This window comes from Leptidea sinapis, chromosome 32, assembly GCF_905404315.1.
Source record: "Leptidea sinapis chromosome 32, ilLepSina1.1, whole genome shotgun sequence".
Classification (NCBI taxonomy): domain Eukaryota; kingdom Metazoa; phylum Arthropoda; class Insecta; order Lepidoptera; family Pieridae; genus Leptidea; species Leptidea sinapis.
The window spans coordinates 5405547-5428828 of NC_066296.1; the positions used below are offsets into that span (position 1 = coordinate 5405547).

The 23282-nt window shown below is 38.0% G+C and overlaps 1 protein-coding gene across 1 annotated transcript; it reads right to left on the reverse strand.

The window, feature by feature from the left end:
• Window positions 1-1756: 1756 nt before the first annotated feature.
• On the reverse strand, window positions 1757-23282 carry LOC126974435 (cytosol aminopeptidase-like). Its single transcript, XM_050821926.1, has 13 exons — window positions 22533-23282; window positions 20196-20305; window positions 18893-19025; window positions 17632-17759; window positions 16348-16522; window positions 15339-15538; window positions 13990-14095; window positions 12007-12114; window positions 11028-11133; window positions 5514-5663; window positions 3957-4030; window positions 3309-3408; window positions 1757-1907 (listed from the first exon to the last, which is right to left on the reverse strand). Exons 1-13 carry the CDS (start codon window positions 22677-22679, stop codon window positions 1831-1833), a joined length of 1614 nt encoding a protein of 537 aa, XP_050677883.1. The 5' UTR covers window positions 22680-23282; the 3' UTR covers window positions 1757-1830.

Genomic DNA, 23282 nt, shown 5'->3' on the forward strand with positions numbered 1-23282 from the left:
GATGTTTAGGCGTCTAAAACATGCACGGCGGTACTTCACAACGCGTCAATATTTTTCTAACATTACCCACAATGTTGTAGTTGGATCTGTCACATTGATTTTATAGACACGTAATGGTGGTTGCTCGCATCATTCTTTATATCAAGCTTCGATTGTTATTAACGAGTACTTACATTAAACCGTTTCTACAATTTATTCGGTATTATCATTTTAAATAAGTACTCCAGTGTACGAGTAACGTACAGAAATCATAATTTTGCGCGGCGGCCATCTTGGATTTCAAAGATGATCCCAAATTCGTTCCCGACACCCTCGAAAACCTTGGATACGATATGCATATTGTTGAAATCATAATTTTGTGCGGCGGCCATCTTGGATTTCTAGCTTCCCTAAAGTACATACAAAATCCTCAAAAAATACAAAAATCTCGCGTGGCATAATATTCAAAATAATATTACGTACATTTTAAAAACAAATACGCTGTCGCATCATCATAATTTTTTTACTATGATTCCCGATTTGTACTTGTTTGCTAAAATCTTACGTAATGTGAGCCCGAGAGACACGAACGCAGTACCGTCCTTGGCAGTTGTCACGGGCGTACTACTGGCATGAGCGCGCATGCAACCAAGGCGTCGCGTTAGGTTTATTACAAATAAAATTTATATAAAATAATTCACAAAGCGTATTGATAAAACCCACGAGGACAATTTATACTTACTAATAAACTATCGAATAAAATAAGTTTTGTGTGTACCGCTATCATAGTTTTATGATAATATAATACAATTAATATAAAAAAGACTATTTTTCAAAAAAAAATCTATCGAGATAATTTAGATAAAGAAATGAGGATAAACATGTCAAAAAAATGGAACCGTAATATTTGTAGAAGTATTTTAAGTAGATTTTCAAAAATGTTATTTTTGAGGACTATAGCGCCTTAAAGCAATTTTGTAACGAGGGCTTTACTTTCATTCACTTTTTTAAAAAATGTCAATAGTATTATCAAGTAGGTAGATAATTTATTCTACTAATAAATACAGAACCGTATTCTTTCTTCAGTTATACTGCGAAAAATACTGAACCGATTTGAATATTAGATAATACTAGCGGACCCAAAAGACGTTGTCCTGTACACACGTGTTAAATTTGAAAAATCGGTCCAGGCGTTAGGAGGAGATCACTAACATAAGTAGGAGAATTATATTGAGAATCTAAACCAATCTCAAATTCACTGGAACACTAAAAAAATCATCAAGATCGGTACAGCCATACATACATAGATACATTGTGCTAGGTTATTTCTGTTTCACAGGACGCCGGCAAGATTATGGGTACCACAACGGCGCCTATTTCTGTCGTGAGACAGTAATGTGGTAACATTTCTGTTTCGGTCTAAAAGGCGCTGTTGCTATTGAAATTACTGGGCAAATGAGACTTAACATCTTATGTCTGAGGGTGACGAGCGCAATTGTATTGCCGCTCAGAGTTTTTGTTTTTTTCAAGAATCCTGAGCGGCACTACATTGTAATTGGCAGGGCGTATCAATTACCATCAGCTGAACGTCCTACTCGTCTCGTACCTTATTTTCATAAAAAAAATATGCGCATATTTCTCATCTTTTAGGACATTAATCCTGCTGTAGAAGTAGGAACATTAAAATATTTATCTTCTCTCTCAATTCTAATTTTATTGGGTATATTATGTTACTGCATTACTATTAATTTCCTACTCAGTAATATTAAAACTCAAATAAGAACAGAATGATTCATTTATTAGCACAGTGTTTATTTGATGGACGCAGTTGACCTGTGAACGGCGCCGTGGTCAAGCGTTGACTGGCGGTTGTTGTTCATCCGTCGTAGAGTTCATCAAGAATGTAGCCAAAGTGCGGGTAGGTCGACCTGTACACATTTGATAGCTTTAAGGTGGGGATTTATAGAGCGTATCTACTTTTCTCAGACTTTACTCACGTTAAAATTAGCTGAGTGTAATACAACGCGAACTTGACTTTTGCATTGGGCTGTCTAAAGGTGCGTACGGATAGCGCGTACACTGTTACGCGTAGTCAGTTTATGCGTGTCTGAACGTTATGTCCATACTTGCAGCTACGCGTACACTCTTGAGGAACGCGTACCGCGCGAGCTAACTTGCAGTGCGAGCCGCCGTCAAAGAGGACGCACACGCAAAATGAATAGACACGCGTGTTCTTCGAGTTTCAATTATAAAAATATTATCAGATTGATTCAAATTTATGAATTTCACCGGATCTTGTGGCCTACTAACTGATTATCGAAACAAAGATTTACGCCAAGATGTATTATTTAAAATGTGTATACGAATGATTAAGGACGCAGCAGTGGTGGTGCAGGCAACCGCTAAGTTTGTAGGAGTCATGGCGCATGACTGGGGCTCGCGGAGCGCTCTGGATCGATTGACCTCGCGTACAAGTACGCGGCGGTACAGAAACTGTACGCGTGGACAGTGTTTCCCAAGTACGCGCAATCCGTACGCAGCTTAAGCTTATTTTATAGGCATAATTTCAGCTGTCAAATGACTATAATAAAAACGATATCAAACAGTATGCTACGCTTACACTCAGCCAAGTCAGTAAAGACTAAGCACGCTCTATAGATCTCCATCGAAGTATTACAGAATCAGATATTTTATATGTCAGGTTATAACATAGCGCGTGTTAAGATTACAGTACACTCTTTGGTGGAATATTAATAATAGTGCGCGGTGGTGAAACGAAAGAAGTAAAATCAACTTATTTTACTTTGTCAGTCACAATAAACTGATTCTACTATGGAAAACATCTTAAAATCAGTTAAGTAGTCTTATTTAGTAAAGTAGTAAAGGTTTCCAATTAACATAAATAATGATAAACAATTTCTTATTAAAATATTTGTCACATTTTTATTTAATTAATTAATACCAGAAGAAATTAATATCACTTTAAAAATAACAAACTGTTTAGATTTGAAAGAGCGACATCTCAAGTCAATTTAATCAATAACTGTAAAGTAGATCCTGTAGATGGAGCCACAACCTGAGAGTTGAACAAGACATACCAAAATTTACAAACCATGCGCCACTCGAACTGTCAACTGGGTTATCAAGAACCCGCTCAACCCCAACAATTGCATATTAGGAAATTGACTTGAGATGTCGCTCTTTCCAATTTAAACAATTTGTTATTTAAAAGTGATATCCCTTAGTTCTGTGACTAATGGGATAGCGGATAACAAATTGTTAAGATTATGTTTACATATAAATTGATATGTGTATACCAATATACATACCGGTCATGCGGTGAGGGTGCAGGTAGGTGGGCGCCGGGGAGTGCGACAGTTTTCCCACGCCTGTGATATCCAGATGCAGCCAGTCACCGCATATGAAGTTCTGTAATCATCAAAAGGTAGGTCACCACACTTCAAACAACGAAGGGAGCGCACATTTCACTTTGAAGTATCAAAATTATGTACAATATGGAGCTGTAGAACAATCGTAAAAATAAATTCCGTCATCATATATCATCATCAACATATCAGCCGGAAGATGTCCACTGCTGGACAAAGATTTCCACGACGATCGGTCCTGCGCTGCCCTCATCCAACGTATTCAAGCGATCTTGACCAGATCGTCGGTACATCTCGTGGACTGCGTCTTCCAGTACGTGGTCGCCATTCGAGGACTTTACTGCCCCAACGGCCATCTCTCCTTCGAACAATGTACCCTGCCCACTGTCACTTCAGTTTCGCAATCGTTTCATTTTCATCATCATATGTATAGCCTATCAATTGTACAATAACGTATTCCTTACTAGGAAGGTACTCCACACTATTCTTACCACTTTAGTACCCATAACTTTTCATAAAGATCGGTCGAGCCTCAGATTTACATAGCAGTATCGATAAGACGGGTCATCTATATCTGCAGAAGCAACCCACCTGTAAGAACGCAGCTCCGATGCAGGGCGTGGAGTTGCCAGATCCTCTGTTCAAGATGTCAACCGCTGGGTCACCTGGAAACCGGAAAAAACATTAATGATTGTAATTGTATGGTGTTAGATTAAATAAACGGAGGCTCGAGTATTTCCGGTACATTGAACTACTAACTCACTCCATGAATCCCCATTAAAATCCGTTCATTAGTTTAAGAGTTCACGGGAAATAAACATCAGGACACTGGATTTATATATAAGATGAATTATGTTGTGCCAGTTGTTGTGTTCTCGGTCTGACATTTGGCGACCCCTGCTGTACAACGTATTGTATTACGACATTGTTATGGGTAGGCTATGACGCTTAACATTATTTTAGATTATTTGGATCATCTTCTCGTACAAATTTATTGCCATAAAAATAACTTACCTATATTATTTCGGGTGATAGAAAAGTTTCAATAATAAATTCCGCCGCGGCAACGAACCAATCTCAGTAGGAATGTTTAAATAATAAATTTTGACGAGGCAACAAAATATAATTTTCATGAGTACCAATTTTTATTTAATAATAATAAATTACTTTCATAGCTAACACTACAACGCAAAAAGGTAAAAACTGGTACGTGAAGAAATAATAATTACACTAATGTATTAAATTCTCTGGGTTTTCAAAAATAGATAGTTTTTAAAATAGATATTTTTCGAAACCGTTTTTCTGTAACGGAAGCTGTTTCCGTTTTGGTTTTTAGGAGCGCGCGGAAGCTATCACTTTGAATATATCGTATAACGGTTCTAAATCTGACGCTCTCACATTACGCTGAAATCTGACGCTTAGCACGGGTAGACATCCGCGCGGCGAGCGTTCCGAAATTCCTTAGTTTCGCTGCAGTAACTAAAACTAACTAAAGTAAGCTATTCGCGTCGTATCTATGTCATTTAATCGTCTAATCTTTTTATCCCAATATCATAAATTCAGCCAGAAGACGTCCACTGCAGCTGGACATTGGCCACCCCCAGCAATTCTTTTGTGTTAACGTTGCCGAAACCGGGGATTCTTAGCACCACCTGCCCCGTCGCTTATGTGGCTGCTACCATGGCCACCACGACCGGGTGTCTGTTGTCAGGTTGGTGGAGGGGTTTTGCCATAATCGCCACACTTGGCAGTTGGGGTTGCGATTGCAGCAAATGTTGAGGCTTCTCGGAAAGATTCTGGTGCCCATTCTCCGTTCGATGTATCCCTTAGTCGCCTCTTTCGACAACCCACGAGAAGAGACGGCGTGGTGCTATTCTAGTGCAACACCACACGTAACGTGTATGCTGCAGAACTAAGTCTACTAATCTTTCAATACACAGACGATGAGGATGACATTCAAGTTTCTGTTGTGTGGTCAGACACCCAAATTCGTAAGCATTCATTTAATTAATTGAGCCATTCATAAAGAAATAGATCAGCAATAATTCGAACAGTCCGAACATCACCAGACTAGACATAAGAGTGCTCATATAGCTTTATACTTTAAAGCGTGGTGATTTTGGCGCTAGGTAGCGTTGTGATACTGACTGTGTATGTGTTGGCGGTAGTAGTGCCACAACGGGAACCGCCAGCCGCGGTCGCCCGTGAGCGAGCCTGCATGCTGCAGTGCTCGCCACAATGCCTCGCTGTTGCTGAAGCAACCGAACGCGCCTCCACCCGTTGCCAGCAGGATGCCATCTGCAACCAACCGGAAACATAAAATTTTCGATTAACACGGATAAAGACAACTAACGACACCTATATCAAAAACAGTGACAACTATAACAAGTATAACGATAACTAAAGCAAGTACAGCGACAGCTATAGCAAGTACAACTAAAACTATAGCAAAGACAACGACTTTAAAGGAAGTACAGCAACGATTAAAGCAAGGACAACGATAGATATAGGAACGGTAACGTCAATTGTAGCAAAGACAACGACAAATAAAACAAGGACAAGGAACACTAAAGAAATTACAACGACCACTATAGCAAGGACAACTAAAACTATAGCAAAGACAAGGAACACTAAAGAAATTACAACGACCACTATAGCAAGGACAACTAAAAATATAGCAAAGACAACAACAACTAAAACAAAGACAAGGAACACTAAAGAAATAACAAAGACCACTATAGCAAAGACAACTTAAACTATAGCAAAGATAACGACAACTAAAACAAAGACAAGGAACACTAAAGAAATTACAACCACCACAATAGCAAAGACAACTTAAACTATAGCAATGACAACAACAACTAAAACAAGGACAAGGAACACTAAGGAAATTACAACCACCACAATAGCAAAGATAACTAAAACTATAGCAAAGACAACAACAACTAAAACAAAGACAAGGAACACTAAAGAAATAACAAAGACCACTATAGCAAAGACAACTTAAACTATAGCAAAGATAACGACAACTAAAACAAAGACAAGGAACACTAAAGAAATTACAACCACCACAATAGCAAAGATAACTAAAACTATAGCAAAGACAACAACAACTACAACAAGGACAAGGAACACTAAAGAAATTACAACGACCACTATAGCAAGGACAACTAAAAATATAGCAAAGACAACAACAACTAAAACAAAGACAAGGAACACTAAAGAAATAACAAAGACCACTATAGCAAAGACAACTTAAACTATAGCAAAGATAACGACAACTAAAACAAAGACAAGGAACACTAAAGAAATTACAACCACCACAATAGCAAAGACAACTTAAACTATAGCAAAGACAAGGAACACTAAAGAAATTACAACCACCACAATAGCAAAGACAACTTAAACTATAGCAAAGACAAGGAACACTAAAGAAATTACAACGACCACTATAGCAAGGACAACTAAAACTATAGCAAAGACAAGAAACACTAAAGAAATTACAACGACCACTATAGCAAGGACAACTAAAAATATAGCAAAGACAACAACAACTAAAACAAAGACAAGGAACACTAAAGAAATAACAAAGACCACTATAGCAAAGACAACTTAAACTATAGCAAAGATAACGACAACTAAAACAAAGACAAGGAACACTAAAGAAATAACAAAGACCACTATAGCAAAGATAACTAAAACTATAGCAAAGACAACAACAACTAAAACAAAGACAAGGAACACTAAAGAAATAACAAAGACCACTATAGCAAAGACAACTTAAACTATAGCAAAGATAACGACAACTAAAACAAAGACAAGGAACACTAAAGAAATTACAACCACCACAATAGCAAAGACAACTTAAACTATAGCAATGACAACAACAACTAAAACAAGGACAAGGAACACTAAGGAAATTACAACCACCACAATAGCAAAGATAACTAAAACTATAGCAAAGACAACAACAACTAAAACAAAGACAAGGAACACTAAAGAAATAACAAAGACCACTATAGCAAAGACAACTTAAACTATAGCAAAGATAACGACAACTAAAACAAAGACAAGGAACACTAAAGAAATTACAACCACCACAATAGCAAAGATAACTAAAACTATAGCAAAGACAACAACAACTACAACAAGGACAAGGAACACTAAAGAAATTACAACGACCACTATAGCAAGGACAACTAAAAATATAGCAAAGACAACAACAACTAAAACAAAGACAAGGAACACTAAAGAAATAACAAAGACCACTATAGCAAAGACAACTTAAACTATAGCAAAGATAACGACAACTAAAACAAAGACAAGGAACACTAAAGAAATTACAACCACCACAATAGCAAAGACAACTTAAACTATAGCAAAGACAAGGAACACTAAAGAAATTACAACCACCACAATAGCAAAGACAACTTAAACTATAGCAAAGACAAGGAACACTAAAGAAATTACAACGACCACTATAGCAAGGACAACTAAAAATATAGCAAAGACAACAACAACTAAAACAAAGACAAGGAACACTAAAGAAATAACAAAGACCACTATAGCAAAGACAACTTAAACTATAGCAAAGATAACGACAACTAAAACAAAGACAAGGAACACTAAAGAAATTACAACCACCACAATAGCAAAGACAACTTAAACTATAGCAAAGACAAGGAACACTAAAGAAATTACAACCACCACAATAGCAAAGACAACTTAAACTATAGCAAAGACAAGGAACACTAAAGAAATTACAACGACCACTATAGCAAGGACAACTAAAACTATAGCAAAGACAACAACAACTAAAACAAAGACAAGGAACACTAAAGAAATAACAAAGACCACTATAGCAAAGACAACTTAAACTATAGCAAAGATAACGACAACTAAAACAAAGACAAGGAACACTAAAGAAATTACAACCACCACAATAGCAAAGACAACTTAAACTATAGCAAAGACAAGGAACACTAAAGAAATTACAACCACCACAATAGCAAAGACAACTTAAACTATAGCAAAGACAAGGAACACTAAAGAAATTACAACGACCACTATAGCAAGGACAACTAAAACTATAGCAAAGACAAGAAACACTAAAGAAATTACAACGACCACTATAGCAAGGACAACTAAAAATATAGCAAAGACAACAACAACTAAAACAAAGACAAGGAACACTAAAGAAATAACAAAGACCACTATAGCAAAGATAACTAAAACTATAGCAAAGACAACAACAACTAAAACAAAGACAAGGAACACTAAAGAAATAACAAAGACCACTATAGCAAAGACAACTTAAACTATAGCAAAGATAACGACAACTAAAACAAAGACAAGGAACACTAAAGAAATTACAACCACCACAATAGCAAAGATAACTAAAACTATAGCAAAGACAACAACAACTACAACAAGGACAAGGAACACTAAAGAAATTACAACGACCACTATAGCAAGGACAACTAAAAATATAGCAAAGACAACAACAACTAAAACAAAGACAAGGAACACTAAAGAAATAACAAAGACCACTATAGCAAAGACAACTTAAACTATAGCAAAGATAACGACAACTAAAACAAAGACAAGGAACACTAAAGAAATTACAACCACCACAATAGCAAAGACAACTTAAACTATAGCAAAGACAAGGAACACTAAAGAAATTACAACCACCACAATAGCAAAGACAACTTAAACTATAGCAAAGACAAGGAACACTAAAGAAATTACAACGACCACTATAGCAAGGACAACTAAAACTATAGCAAAGACAAGAAACACTAAAGAAATTACAACGACCACTATAGCAAGGACAACTAAAAATATAGCAAAGACAACAACAACTAAAACAAAGACAAGGAACACTAAAGAAATAACAAAGACCACTATAGCAAAGACAACTTAAACTATAGCAAAGATAACGACAACTAAAACAAAGACAAGGAACACTAAAGAAATTACAACCACCACAATAGCAAAGACAACTTAAACTATAGCAAAGACAACAACAACTAAAACAAGGACAAGGAACACTAAGGAAATTACAACGACCACTATAGCAAAGATAACTAAAACTATAGCAAAGACAACAACAACTACAACAAGGACAAGGAACACTAAAGAAATTATAACGACCACTATAGCAAGGACAACTAAAAATATAGCAAAGACAACAACAACTAAAACAAAGACAAGGAACACTAAAGAAATAACAAAGACCACTATAGCAAAGACAACTTAAACTATAGCAAAGATAACGACAACTAAAACAAAGACAAGGAACACTAAAGAAATTACAACCACCACAATAGCAAAGATAACTAAAACTATAGCAAAGACAACAACAACTACAACAAGGACAAGGAACACTAAAGAAATTACAACGACCACTATAGCAAGGACAACTAAAAATATAGCAAAGACAACAACAACTAAAACAAAGACAAGGAACACTAAAGAAATAACAAAGACCACTATAGCAAAGACAACTTAAACTATAGCAAAGATAACGACAACTAAAACAAAGACAAGGAACACTAAAGAAATTACAACCACCACAATAGCAAAGATAACTAAAACTATAGCAAAGACAACAACAACTAAAAGACAAGGAACACTAAAGAAATTACAACGACCACTATAGTAACAACTATTGCAAGGTGAACTAAAACTATAGTAAGTAAAAGAACAACTAAAGTAACTAGAGCGATAGCTACAGAAAGAACGACAACAACTACAGAAAGGACAAACGTGTCTTATAAAATAAAATTCTTTATTTGTTACAAAACAGTTATTCGAATACGTTGTAAAGGAAATGCTATAACAGTGAGATCGTTCCATATACTGAACTCTTAAAGTTGTAAGTAAGTACATTTTGTTTACCATTGCTTTGTTAACAATATTCTTTGCATTTTAATACAAGCGTAACTTAGGTATACACACAGGACTTTTCAAAAGCATTCGTATGGAGAGTGGATACTGTGATATAAGCCTGAACGGGAGATACAGCAATACGAAATAAGTCGAAGATATTAAAGACTCGGAGATTTTTTGGACACCTAACTCGAAATAAGTCACAGGAAATTTATGTAATAAATTAAAAATTAAAAAACTAGCAGTTGTAGAGACTTAGAAGTGAAAACTTAGAATTTTTGGTATTAAAATTTGAAATTTCAAAATATGAAAAAAAAAATATTCAATTGTACTTTTAAGACTTATTTCCAATAATATATTAACTATCCATATCCAGACAAAAACACCATTTCAACAATGCACAGTATATACACATTGAACTTTTTACTAAATCCATTTAATTTCACTTATAAGATAATATACACAGCACTAATGTTGCACAATAAGTCAGCTGTATAGCTACAGATATACTGCTATAAGAATTTCGGTGACGCGAACTCACGAGAATTCACCCATTCAAAAAGTGTCTAACTATATTTCGTTTAATGATTTATCGTGTGTGCCAGTCATGAGCATGTCGGTGACACGAACCCCATAAATCATATTTATAATTTATAAGAAGATTTCACTTCAATAAAACTGTGAAGACTAAGCAATACCAAAACATACTAAAGAAACCTGGCTTGATGTGTGATCTTTGCTAATGCTAAGAATTAGGTGGGAACTCACGCGTAAGAGTGGCCACGTCGATAACCAGCGAGGGTTTGTACATGACCTGGCCGTAGACCAACGCGTCTGCCAGAATCAGCCGACCCTCCATGTCTGTGTCTTCTATCTAATGACATAGCAATGGTTTATTATAAATCGTCATTATTCATCATTTCAGCTGGAAGACGTCCACTGCTGGACAAAGGCCTCTCTCAAAGATCGCCATGTCGAAGACACGATGATGGTCCTGCGCTGTCCTCATCCAACCTACTCCGGCGATCTTGAAGAGATCGTCGGTCCATCTTGTGGGGGGTCTACCAACACTACGTCTCCCGGTACGTAGTCGCCATTCGAGGACTTTACTGCCCCAACGGCCATCTGTCCGTCGAGCTACGTGCCCTGCCCACTGCCACTTCTGTTCCGCAACCATCTGGGCTATACCGGTGAGTCTGAGAGATAATGAGCTTCCTCATAAGGTTGATAGGAAGCGACCACATTCTGCGTTCAATGACAACTTCTAAAATTGTTAAATTTGTCATTTTTATATGACGATAAGTTCATTTAGGCGGCCATTGAGTACAAAACACAATAACTTCGACCTACATAGTTATTGTGCAGGAACTAAAGAACTACAAGTAGTACTTAATAGCCATCCTGAAACATATTTGTAGTGGTTAATAGCTTTCGGCGCTAAAAATATAAAAGAATATTATTCATTTAATTCCTATTCTCAGATAAAGCTTAAAATTTGTAACATACCTAATAACCTGTAAGATAATCTAACGATAAAACCTCTGTTGTATTGTATTTTCGTTCAGACTAAAAAAGCCGCGTACACATTCCTTAAGGGCCGTGAAGAAAATGTGGACGGCGATGATCACTTAACACCGAATGACCCGTATGCTGGTTTGATCTCCTTTTCCGACAAAAAATTGCAAACCAAAAATATTTCAAAAATAAACATGTTAAAATGTTTTGAAGTATTAAGAGGAATGGTAACCTGTATTGTGAGTCCGTTGAGCGCAGTTACCACGTCGCCCACCTTCATGCACTGTCCGCTCACCATGTTCTCGCACACGGGGATCACCGCGTTCACGTTCAGCGGCGCCTGGAGGACCGGTAACTATAGTTCGCGCCACGTTTAAAGTGCGCTGAGATTAAAGCCCGGGGGTATGTTTGCGATTCAGTACAGTCACCCATAAAAATAATCCACTAACACCCTCTATAGTAAAATTACCGCAACATTTTTGTACGCGAAGATATTACTATTGAAGCAATGACTACGTCTCGACCAATGGCCCACAGACAAACGGCGCTCTCCCCCCTCCGCACAATATCTTACCGCCAATTCGACAAATTACTATACCACTGCACAAACTGCTAGGGAACAATGTGTCTAATACATGACCCCCCATTTCTCCATGTAGGGCAGTTTGTAATGAACGATTTTTATACTAATACTAGCTGACCCAGGAAACGTTGTATTGCCGATATTAAAATCGCGATACAAAAGTAACTGTTGATCGTAGATGGGTGAAAATTTTAAGTTGTATGTATTTTTTAATGCTGACTCATAATCAAACAATTGAAAAAAATGTCAATGAAATTAAAAAAAAATCGTGTGGACCACCCTTAACATTTAGGGGGATGAAAAATAGATGTTGTCCGATTCTCAGACCTACCCAATATGCACGCAAAATTTCATGAGAATCGGTTAAGCCGTTTCGGAGGAGTTCAAAGTTTAACACCATGACACGAGAATTTTATATATTAGATAGACTAGTTGACCCAGCAAACGTTGTATTGCCATATAAAGTAATTAAAAATTGCAGATGAAACCGATTCTCAGACCTACCAAATACATCGTAGGTACTACATTCGTATTCGATTGCCATCTAGCAACTCTATAGCGGATTTGTGGTTGGAAAAGAATAATATAAAAATTGCGATACAAACATAGGTGTTGATCGTAAACGGGTCAAATTTTGAAGTGTGTGTATTTTTTAATGCTGAATTATAACAAAATGAAAATAAAAAAAGATGTCAAAAAAAATATTTAAGGGTGGGTGGCCGATTCTCAATTTTTCAAACAAATTGGTTTAGCCGTTTCGGAGGAGTTTGGTAATAAACACCGGGACACGATAATTTTATATATAAGATAATATATGATTTATTTTCCTTGTTATAGAGCATACCAGTGGCTCGTGCCAGCTGGTACCCATACCGCCGAGGTGCCTTTTTCTTTCGTATTATTCAAATATATATTTCTGTTTCTGTTGTAACTAGTAACTGAGATTCGATTTCTTATGTTTTTTTTTTATTTATTTATTATATTACATATACCGATATAAAACTAGGTCAAATTAGCATCCAAAAAAAACCACAAAGGTTAACAACTAATGCTAATAACACTTAATAATACGTCACAACTCACAACTTATGCTATAAAGTAAATGAACACAGTAAAAATATTTTATAAGACTTAAAAACTAATAAATATAACTTATAAATATGACTTAGCAGGTTCAAAATTATCTTAGCTGCTATAATTTATGTAATAGTTAATCTTTTATTCTATAATTAATGTTTTTAGTATTTAAATTTTGCCGCTCAATGAAGGGCAGTTCATTTAGCAAGCGAGGTATTAGGTAATCGGCAGTTCGTTCGCCGTACACGTTGCAGGCCCGGAGAATCGACAACCGGTTCTGAGTTATAGCTCTTGTTTGTATAGGATGTTCTATCTTTTGCAATCTTATTTTTTCATTAACACATTGCTTCACTTTATGATAAATGGGCAAGATATTGCAATGTTTAAATATTTAATTTTCGTTTTCTTTTAATTTTCGAAACATATTTGCAGATAATGTATTTTTTAAAATTTTTAATTGAAGATTGTTTAATTGATGTGAAGCCTGAAGCGCGTTCACTTTGGGTATTTAAAAAAATGTAATAAAAATGAAGCCGTGATCTGATCTGATGATACCTTGGCGAGCGCGACAGCGTACATAGCTCCCAGTACTGCGGCGGCTCCTGCCATGCTGCCGCGGTTCTCTGACATCTCGCTCGCAGCCTTGAGACACAGCCCACCACTGGAAGATATTCCGGTTTATAAATATAATAGACGTGATGACTGTGTCTATATAAGACAAGGGTTACTATGGATGCGAGTCCTGACGAGTACGTCCGACGTACGACGTCGTGCATGTTCTGACGCGTTCGTCGTTGCCAGTGTAAACACTGTCATTGGATACCAGGCATTTGTTTCTTCTGACGAATCCGTCAGAACTCGTCAGAACAATTTTTCGTCAGAACTCGCATCCATAGTAACCCTAGCCTAAGAGGGGCAAAGAGGCAAGGACATCTGCAACACTAGAGGAGGATAAGAGATGGGTTGCCGGCCTTTAAAGTGGGAGTATACTCTAAGCTTTAAGATCCCTAACGGACATTCCCAATATTCAGTCTATCTCTCGTTGTGGCCTACTTGAGATACAAATCGTATAAGCTGTCTGTCAATGGAAGGACGTATAGCTTACCAGCGATAGAAGTTTGTATGGAAATTGCAATTCACGCGTCCCAATATAAGGCGATATGACTTATCGGCTATATTGGGACAGCTTCAGATTATTGACAGCTAAATACTGACAGTAGTAATTTATCTCTATCTGTAGATAGTTTATTGGGAACGGCCGTAAGCCTTATCGGTTCGGGAATACATCATTGCAGATGGTGGGCTCTCCTTACGACATTCTATGAAATTGTCGCAAAGTTTAATTATTACTTCCCTTGTAGATTAATCGCATCTTTTATTTTTTCCCATTGCATTAATAATTATGAAGAAATCACCTTCATGGCTCCTACAGCACTAAATGCCACCAAAATTATACGAATAGTGACTTACAAACACAGAGCCATAGAGCGCTCGGTCGGTTGCTTACTTTGAATAAAAAAAAATAATCAATACAGCGTTCTTAATCATGGGACCAGCCAAAAAGTAGTACTGCTAAGTTCAGATCTAATGTATAAAGATTATCTATTTATTTTATAGCCAATCATTTGTATCAATAAATGTATATAGTTTGGAATTTTTTTTCGAAACACAGAGAAATACAAAACAGTTTCTTCAACTCACGATTTCAAAGAATCAAGCCTATCGGAGGTGATTTGCTCATTTGATGATTCGCTGGTCTTTGTTGTATGCGGTTGGAGTTGCCTATTTGCATAATATCATCGCGAGAAGCCCATTAAATGGCAGTTTTGGGCGCACCCAAGAGCTGCCGGTTGAAAGCACTGAGAAGAGACTATATTGAATCAGAGCCCATGACTTGTACTTACCAGTCGAATGCAATTCCCTTTGCAGCTAAGAGAACCGGAGCCGTCGATGAGCCGGCATTATACTGGCATTCTATGAACACGGGGGCTTCACACGAGCCCCGGGCAACTGCCAGGAAGGCCTCCATCTTCTGGGCCTCTATCCAGTGCCTGTCGCGGACTGAGACGCGTACGCCTAAAGGACACAACACGTCTAATGCGGCCTGAAAATAAAATTAAATGTATAAAATTAAAAAGTGTGTGTGCATCCTTATGTTTGCACGCAAGAAGTTATACTTCTTTGGTCAAACGAAGCAAAAATCATTAAAATGATTTATTCCTCGTGCTAGTCTACGTATTTAGAAAGAACAATTTTGTAAAAATCTTGCAAAGATGGCTTTGCCAATTAATTATTAAATAATGAACACGGCTGTATGGGCTGCACCATTTGCCTGTCCTAATAATGGACGAAGAAACAAAAAAAAAGCGTGTGTGTCAGCTCCGACGCACGACTGGAGTTTACTCCTCAAGAACGATTGTCTTTGAACAGGTACTAAACAAAAAGTCCAATGGAGTCGGTTACAAACAGACATACAGCAGAAGCTAATAAAAGCGTATTAATGAAAAAAAAATATAGATATTAAAAAAATAAAATAACTTTATAGTTAATAGTGATTTTTCTCACTCAATCATATACATTATATTATTGCTAGACGCTATAATGCGAGGACTCACAAAGTTAGAGCAGCAACTGCACCAACATCTCAAGTGTATTAGTAAATAGATCACAATCAGGGCGGGCTTCTACGAGGTGATTAAACAATTTCAATACTCGCAGACGGTGATTTATACTACGAATATAATTGTTAGTTGTATACATTCGAATCAGCTTTGCAATTACGAATATCAGGGGCATCTATTAAGCCCCCGGTTTGTAACGTAAATGTAATTTGCAATAGATTTTTTTTGTTTCAGTATTGATGGCAAGTCTAGGCATGTGTGACACAATAGTATCTTTATGTAAGAAACGAACCTGCGCTACATCCGTAGGCGTCATCTTGTTTGCGGGCATGTCGGACAGGTAGCGAGCCCAGTTCTGCGCCCGTCCCAGAATCGAGCCCAACTCCCACTGCTCGCTGCCCGCCGTACCGTGCAGTGATAACTTGGCGTCTTCTTTCCGATTTTCAGATGATTTGAACTCCTGGAAACTATTTAAGTAATAAATCAGACATTTTTTTTTTAAATTAAGTATTTGTTTTAAATTGCAGTCTGGGTGATTGAAACTCAGAATCTAGCACCCTTGGGAAGGTCTAAGCCTGGCCTACGCCTCTAGGACTGATAAGAACAAAAGAAAAACTACCACCCATTCAAAAGAGTCTGCCTCAGCCTGAGAAGAATGGGCGCAAGAAACTCAGCGAGCTTTTTTTTTTATATAAAAATATGGTATTACAATGTGATATCGTACAAAAAACATTTATAATTAAAGAGCCTGAGGGTGTCCGCTTTATTCCCAGTCCGTGGTGTCATTAAGAAAATCGTTAATGCTATATTAAACTTTCCCACACAAAGTTGTTTAACAATTCTTTTAAATTTCGTAACACATTTGTTTTGTACATATGCTGGGATCATATTGTAGAAGCATATACATCGCCCAACAAAAGACTTACTAACTCGACCCAACCGAGTAGTAGGCATAACAAGTTTATGTTTGTTCCTCGTGTTAACATTAACAACCTTAGTGGACCTAGTTGTTGTAACATTTACAATATATAGCAATATCTTGTCAAATATTATAATAATAATAATGTTTTATTTGCGAAAAACTGCCACCAAATTTTTTACAAGTACAATAGATATGAACAATTAACATTATATAAAGAAAATAAAAATAAACAATACAAATGTTAAAAAACATTAAAGAAATAGATATTAATGCTTTAAAACATGGAAGGATTATCAAATAACTAGAATGATAACAAACGAGGCAGCAGCGCGATTCGCAAAAAGGAAAGTTCTCAGCAAACGTTAGGACGTATTTTCCTAACACTGATATTATGAACTTCCTATATTTGTTTTATTAAAGTTCTCTTGTTGAAATAAACACAACCGTATATGAAAATGGGGAGTGAAAGGTTATGCTGACTGACGTGTTGTCAATACCTTTGAAATAAAAAACAGAGGGACACAGGTATGTATTCTATCCCCCCCCTTCTTTACAACATCAATGGCGAAAATATGATGATGATAGCTCTTGAAGGATGCAGGGACATGGGAATTCAATAAAAACAGTCAGGTGTGTGTGTAAATGAGGACATACTTCCAAGCAGCGAGATGCGCAGCTTCTGCGGCGGCGCGCGGGTGTGCACCCCCATCCACGGCAATGTCGAGAGACCCGCGGTCACGCAGCGCTAGCACGGCCGCGCCTACCCCCTGCCGGACGTTCTCCTGCGACCATGTGCTCGAGTTAAATTTGTTGCCAACCAATCATTCAGTATTACCTTCACTGTCGTTATACAATATTTTATTTAATGGAGAGTAATGCTTAGTCCATAGGCCAAAGCTTATCAGTAAAATAACAAAGTCAAATGATGAGTTGCACAAAATACTACAATAATCTTTTAAATGCGATTTCTTGTCATGTCATAAAATTTTCAATTCATCTCATTTTTACAACTCTTTACCTGATACCTACTAATATTTTTTATTTAAAGATTAAATATCAAATCAGTACCTACTACTGATGACGCTCTAAGAGAAAAAACAGTGCTAGAAACTTCTAGAACTTTAAAAAAAATACAATTGATAGCAATAGATACACTATACAAAATACAATGTAAATAGAAGTCCGGAAAATGTTACGGACAATAATTCTTAAAGGTTCAATATTGCGAGAATGTTATAAAATAAATGTAAATTAATGAAAAAAAAAAACCACAAGAGCTATTAAGTACAGTAGTCATCAACATAAACTGTAAATAAATAAATAATGTTAGATTTTTTTTTCTAGCAACAATTGAACTAGGTAGCAACTTTTTAGTTTTATTATATCTTTTCCAAAATAATGTCAATTTACGTTTAAATATCGCTGTAATTAATACAAATCATACTACTAGATAGACTTAGATTGATCTCATTACACACTTTTTCCAGGAGTAGGTAACAGTTATAATCACGTGCGCACCGCAGTGTCGTGTGTGCTGTATTAAAACAAGTTTTTTTTTATGGAATAGGAGAATACAAACGAGCGTACGGGTCACCTGGTGTTAAGTGATCACCGCCGCCCACATTCTCTTGCAACACCAGAGGAATCACAGGAGCTATGCCGGCCTTTAAGGTGTACGCGCTTTTTTTGAAGGTCATGTCGTATCGTCCCGGAATCACCGCACAAGGAAGCTCATTCCACAGCTTTGTAGTACGCGGTAGAAAGCTCCTTGAAAACCGCACTGTGGAGGACCGCCACAGATTCAGATGGTGGGGATGATATCCTAACTTGTGGCGTGTCCTGCGAGGGTGGAAATCGGCTGCAGGAATCAGGTTAAGTCTGGAATCAGGTGAGGTGATAAGTGCAAGAGGATCACCTGAGCCTCGTCCAGCTCCTCCAGTTTGTTGTAGGCGGCGTCACAGCGACCTATGCCAGCCAGCGCGACGGCACTGTACTCCGGCACGTCGGTCACCACAAACGCCTTGCCCAGCTTCAGCTCGCCAGATAACCTGTCATATTACTCGCGATTTACAAAAAGAATTTTATACAACTTATGATTCAAAGTAATAACTCACTTCTGGGATTAATTACACGAATATAAAACTGAAAACAAAATTTTATGAACGATGCGGGACTCGAACCCGCGACCTCTAGCGTTCCGTACGAGCCCTCTGGTATGGTATCGTATGGTATGGTATAGGGGCTCCTGTTTCCGCAATTAAACCACTAGCATGGGTCCATTTTGCGTGCAGTAATGGCCAGTTACTCCAACCAGCCCAGCTCCTTCCACAAGTTCAGAACATTCCTGGAGTGTTCGCAGACTTCCTGGAGCGACCTCGTATTGGTTAAGGTTTTTGTGTTGGTTGGCCACCCCCGCACATTCCAGGATTACGTGAGCGACCGTTTCTGTTCTTCGGCCAGACAGCCTCTACAATTAGGACTGTCCGTTACGCCGATTGTGAAAAGGTGTTTGTTTAGTGATGTGTGATGACGGGTCACCCGTTAGGGTGCCCACCATTATACGGATGTCATGTCTGTTGAGGCTGATAAGTCTACGTGTCAGTTTGGGCGACAGTGCAGGTATCACCTCCTTCGACTGTCTACAGCTTGAGACATTCATCCATCGGGTGTTGTGTAGGTCGTTGGTGAGAGAGCGTATCCATGAGCGCATTTGGCTGAAGGGCAGTGGCAGAAGTGGCAGAAGCCCTCTTTCCAACTCAGCCAACCGTTCGAGTAACGTATCGTCATTAAATTTTGTATGGTTTGTTCAACTCTCAGCTTTGAAACATAACAATTTTTTTAGATTTGCAAGAGCAACATCTCAAGTTACAAGAACCGAAATATTATAGCGTTTAGCATTCAGCGGAGTGACTCACTTCTACTGCTACCGATACAACTGCGTAGATGTAGAGGGAGGGTGCATCATCAGTTTTTTGACACGTTTGGCTTCAAGCGAATACTATCATTAAAGTCAATCAGCTGATATAAAAAGGTAATACATTAATTATGACAAAAAATACTATTTGCTTGTTTGTCGAATGCTAATCGCAGAAACGTAGTCGCCAATTAGAATCCGATTAACACTGTTATATTGTGGCAAGTTCCCCCAAATATCAGTTTGTATCATAATATAATCATTGGTTCTACGAAACCTAAAAATGTATAATGACGGAACTCACTCATTGAGGTGCTTGTCCAGTTTCCCACCACTCTTCTGGTTCAGTTCTTCTGCCGCTGCTGTGAGAGTCAGCCGTTTGTTGTCCTCATACACGCCCAGCACCAAGCCTTTCTGAATTACGGAGGCACCAGTCAGTATTGTTCACCAAGTAGAGACAGGTAAGTTGGCTTCCCAACATATCGCCCAAATGACATATTAGTTCTGTGGCACCAATTTCGTGACAGGTCATACACCCATCCTACGGTGTGGCAAGATTGGGCAGCGGTGATCACTTAAGACACCATCGGCCATCCAGACGATGAGAATGGTACTTAAGTTTGTGGCATCTGATGGGAAGGTGGAATTGGGCGCCAGGGTTCAAGTCAACAGCTCTTCGGAACACTACCCATGATAGAAGCCACTTAACGAAGCGACGTCTCTACGACGTAGGCGAAAAATCGAGCCGTCTATACGGGTCGAAACCAGACAATACCCCAAAAGTAATCGGACTTCCACCTAGTAGAGTGCTAGAATATGGGTCGGCTTGAAGTAATATCGGGCTTTATTTATGACCCCCAATTTCTTCGAAGCCGATTTGGCTTTGGCTTCCAAATGACTTCGGAATTGGCAATCCCTCGAGATTTTAAGACCCTGTATCCTGATGCAGGGTGAGGCAAGGAGAATTTTGTCAAATAGTGATGTTTTGACCAATTCGAATGCGTGAACTTGAGCGGTGGGTACCTACCCATTTTATTATATTGACATTGCACATTCATACCTATGAATATTTAATCATCATCATCATTTCAGAAACACGGAAGACGTCCACTGCTGGACAAAGGCCTCCCCCAAAGATCTCCAACCTACTCCGGCGATCTTGACCAGATCGTCGGTCCATCTTGTGGGGACCTACCATCACCGGTACGTGATCGCCATTCGAGAACCTTACTGCCCCAACGGCCATCTGTCCCCCGAGCTATAGGCACTGCCCACTGCCACTTCAGTTTCGCAATCATTTGAGTTATGTCGGTGACTTGGTTCTTCTCATTTCTGATTCGATCTCGCAGGGAAACTCCGAGCATAGCCTTCTCCATTGCCCGCTGAGTAACAGTGAGCTTCCTCATAAGGCCTTGAATATTCAATATAATAAAATATTTACTATCCAACTCTCAAGAACGGAAAAATCGCTTTTTATGTGCTATTTACTACACATAGGTAAGTATAATGCATTTTGCACATCCTCGGTGTAGGTAACTACATAAATTCGGGCGAATTTTTATCATTGCTTTCCTTGCCTATATGTATATGTACCTATAACCTTGCCTATATGTATATGTAACTATTTAACATATTTCTCCTCGAATGTCCACCTCTCTCAACACCACACTAATTGTAAGAAGGCAGATAACCAGATTTAAAAGGTTTTACAAACATTATCACAAAGAATTTTTTGAAGCCGATCGTTACTTAACTACATTTTTCTTATAGACGGCCCAAGTTTGAGGTTACACGCAATGACCCATCGGATCGGATCGGATCGCAATGTGCCACGACAACTTCCAACCAATCGCCTATTAATGGTCGTCAAAAAATGTCTGAGCGGCGTTGTATCCTAAGCGCGGTCGAAACACAACTGAACGAAAACTCTGCCTAGCAGACGCTTAGGCAGAGTTTTGCTTCACACAAGTTTTGAACATGATCGTGTTTCTAATTGTTTATTGTACGTGAATGGCCACACGATATAAAATGAGGAAATAATTAAAACTATGCATATCCGAAGCGACGCGATGGAAGGTGTCTTTGACGAAAGCTAATGGGGTGCTTACCGATTAATGCAGTCATATTCATCATCATCAGCCGGAAGACGTCCACTGCTGGACAAAGGCCTCCCCCAAAGATTTCCACGACGATCAATCCTACGCTGCCCTGATCCAACGTATTCCGGCAATCTTGACCAGATCGTCGGTCTATTTTGTGGGGGCCTACCAACACTGCTTATTCCGGTACGTGGTCGCTATTCAAGGACTTTACTGCCCCAACGGCATCGTCCGTCGAACTATGTGTCCCACTGTCACTTCAGTTTCGCAATCATTTGAGCTATGTCGGTGACTTTGGTTCTCCTACGGATCTCCTCACTTCTGATTCGATCTAGCAGGGAAACTGATCATAGCCCTCTCCATTGCCCTCTGAGCGACCATGAGCTTTCTCATAAATAGCTAGCGAAAGTTATAGACCATGGCCCATAGTTAGCGACCACGTCTTCGTTTGTGGTAGCGTAATTAGAGTAATATTCGATAAATTTAAATTAAACGCGGATGAAATCGCGTGGCATAGCTAGTCGTGTATAATATGATACTACCTTTTGTCCTCCAGAGCTGGTAACATCTTCACTCTTGGCATTAGTGGCTGTTTCCTTGGCTGTATGGCAGCATCCTCTAATAGTTCTTTGTAAATATGTTTCTAAAGACAATAATCTTGCACTAGAAAATAATTTTGTAAATGCCATGATAAAAAAAGTTAAACATTGCTAAAAAATGAGGCAACCAACTAGATTTGAAATATTTTTATTAAGTTTTTATGCCAATTCAAACATGAATGCACTTGAGGTTTTATAGTTGTTGAGTTCTACTGTTTGGAGTTTTTAAGTATTGTGTTTGAGCCAGCTGTTTGCCAATCAAGTATAAGAAGAAGTGCAGTTGTACCTTTGTTCGATGTTTTAATAATAGTGTATTTTTCTTTCAATTAAGTTATTGATAATACGATTTATGACGTATTAAAAAATATACAGACTAGATCTCAATTTTCAGTGGAAGTTTGCATGGTAATGTACATATATTTTTTTTAGTTAATTATTCTCTTATTTTAGATGTTACGGTTAACATATTTTACCACTTTGAAAGTGTGTCTCGCGCTGAACTATTCAGTTTAGAAAAATGTATATTAAAAACTTCAATATCAGTTTTGACCTACCCAAAGATACCCCCACATGTTTGATGAAAAAAAAATTTCAGTTTCAGTTCTAATTCAGGAGAAACCCCAAAATTTATTGTTTCTTTCTAGTTTTGTATGAAAATGTTAATGTGGTTCACAGAAATACACTTACTAAGTT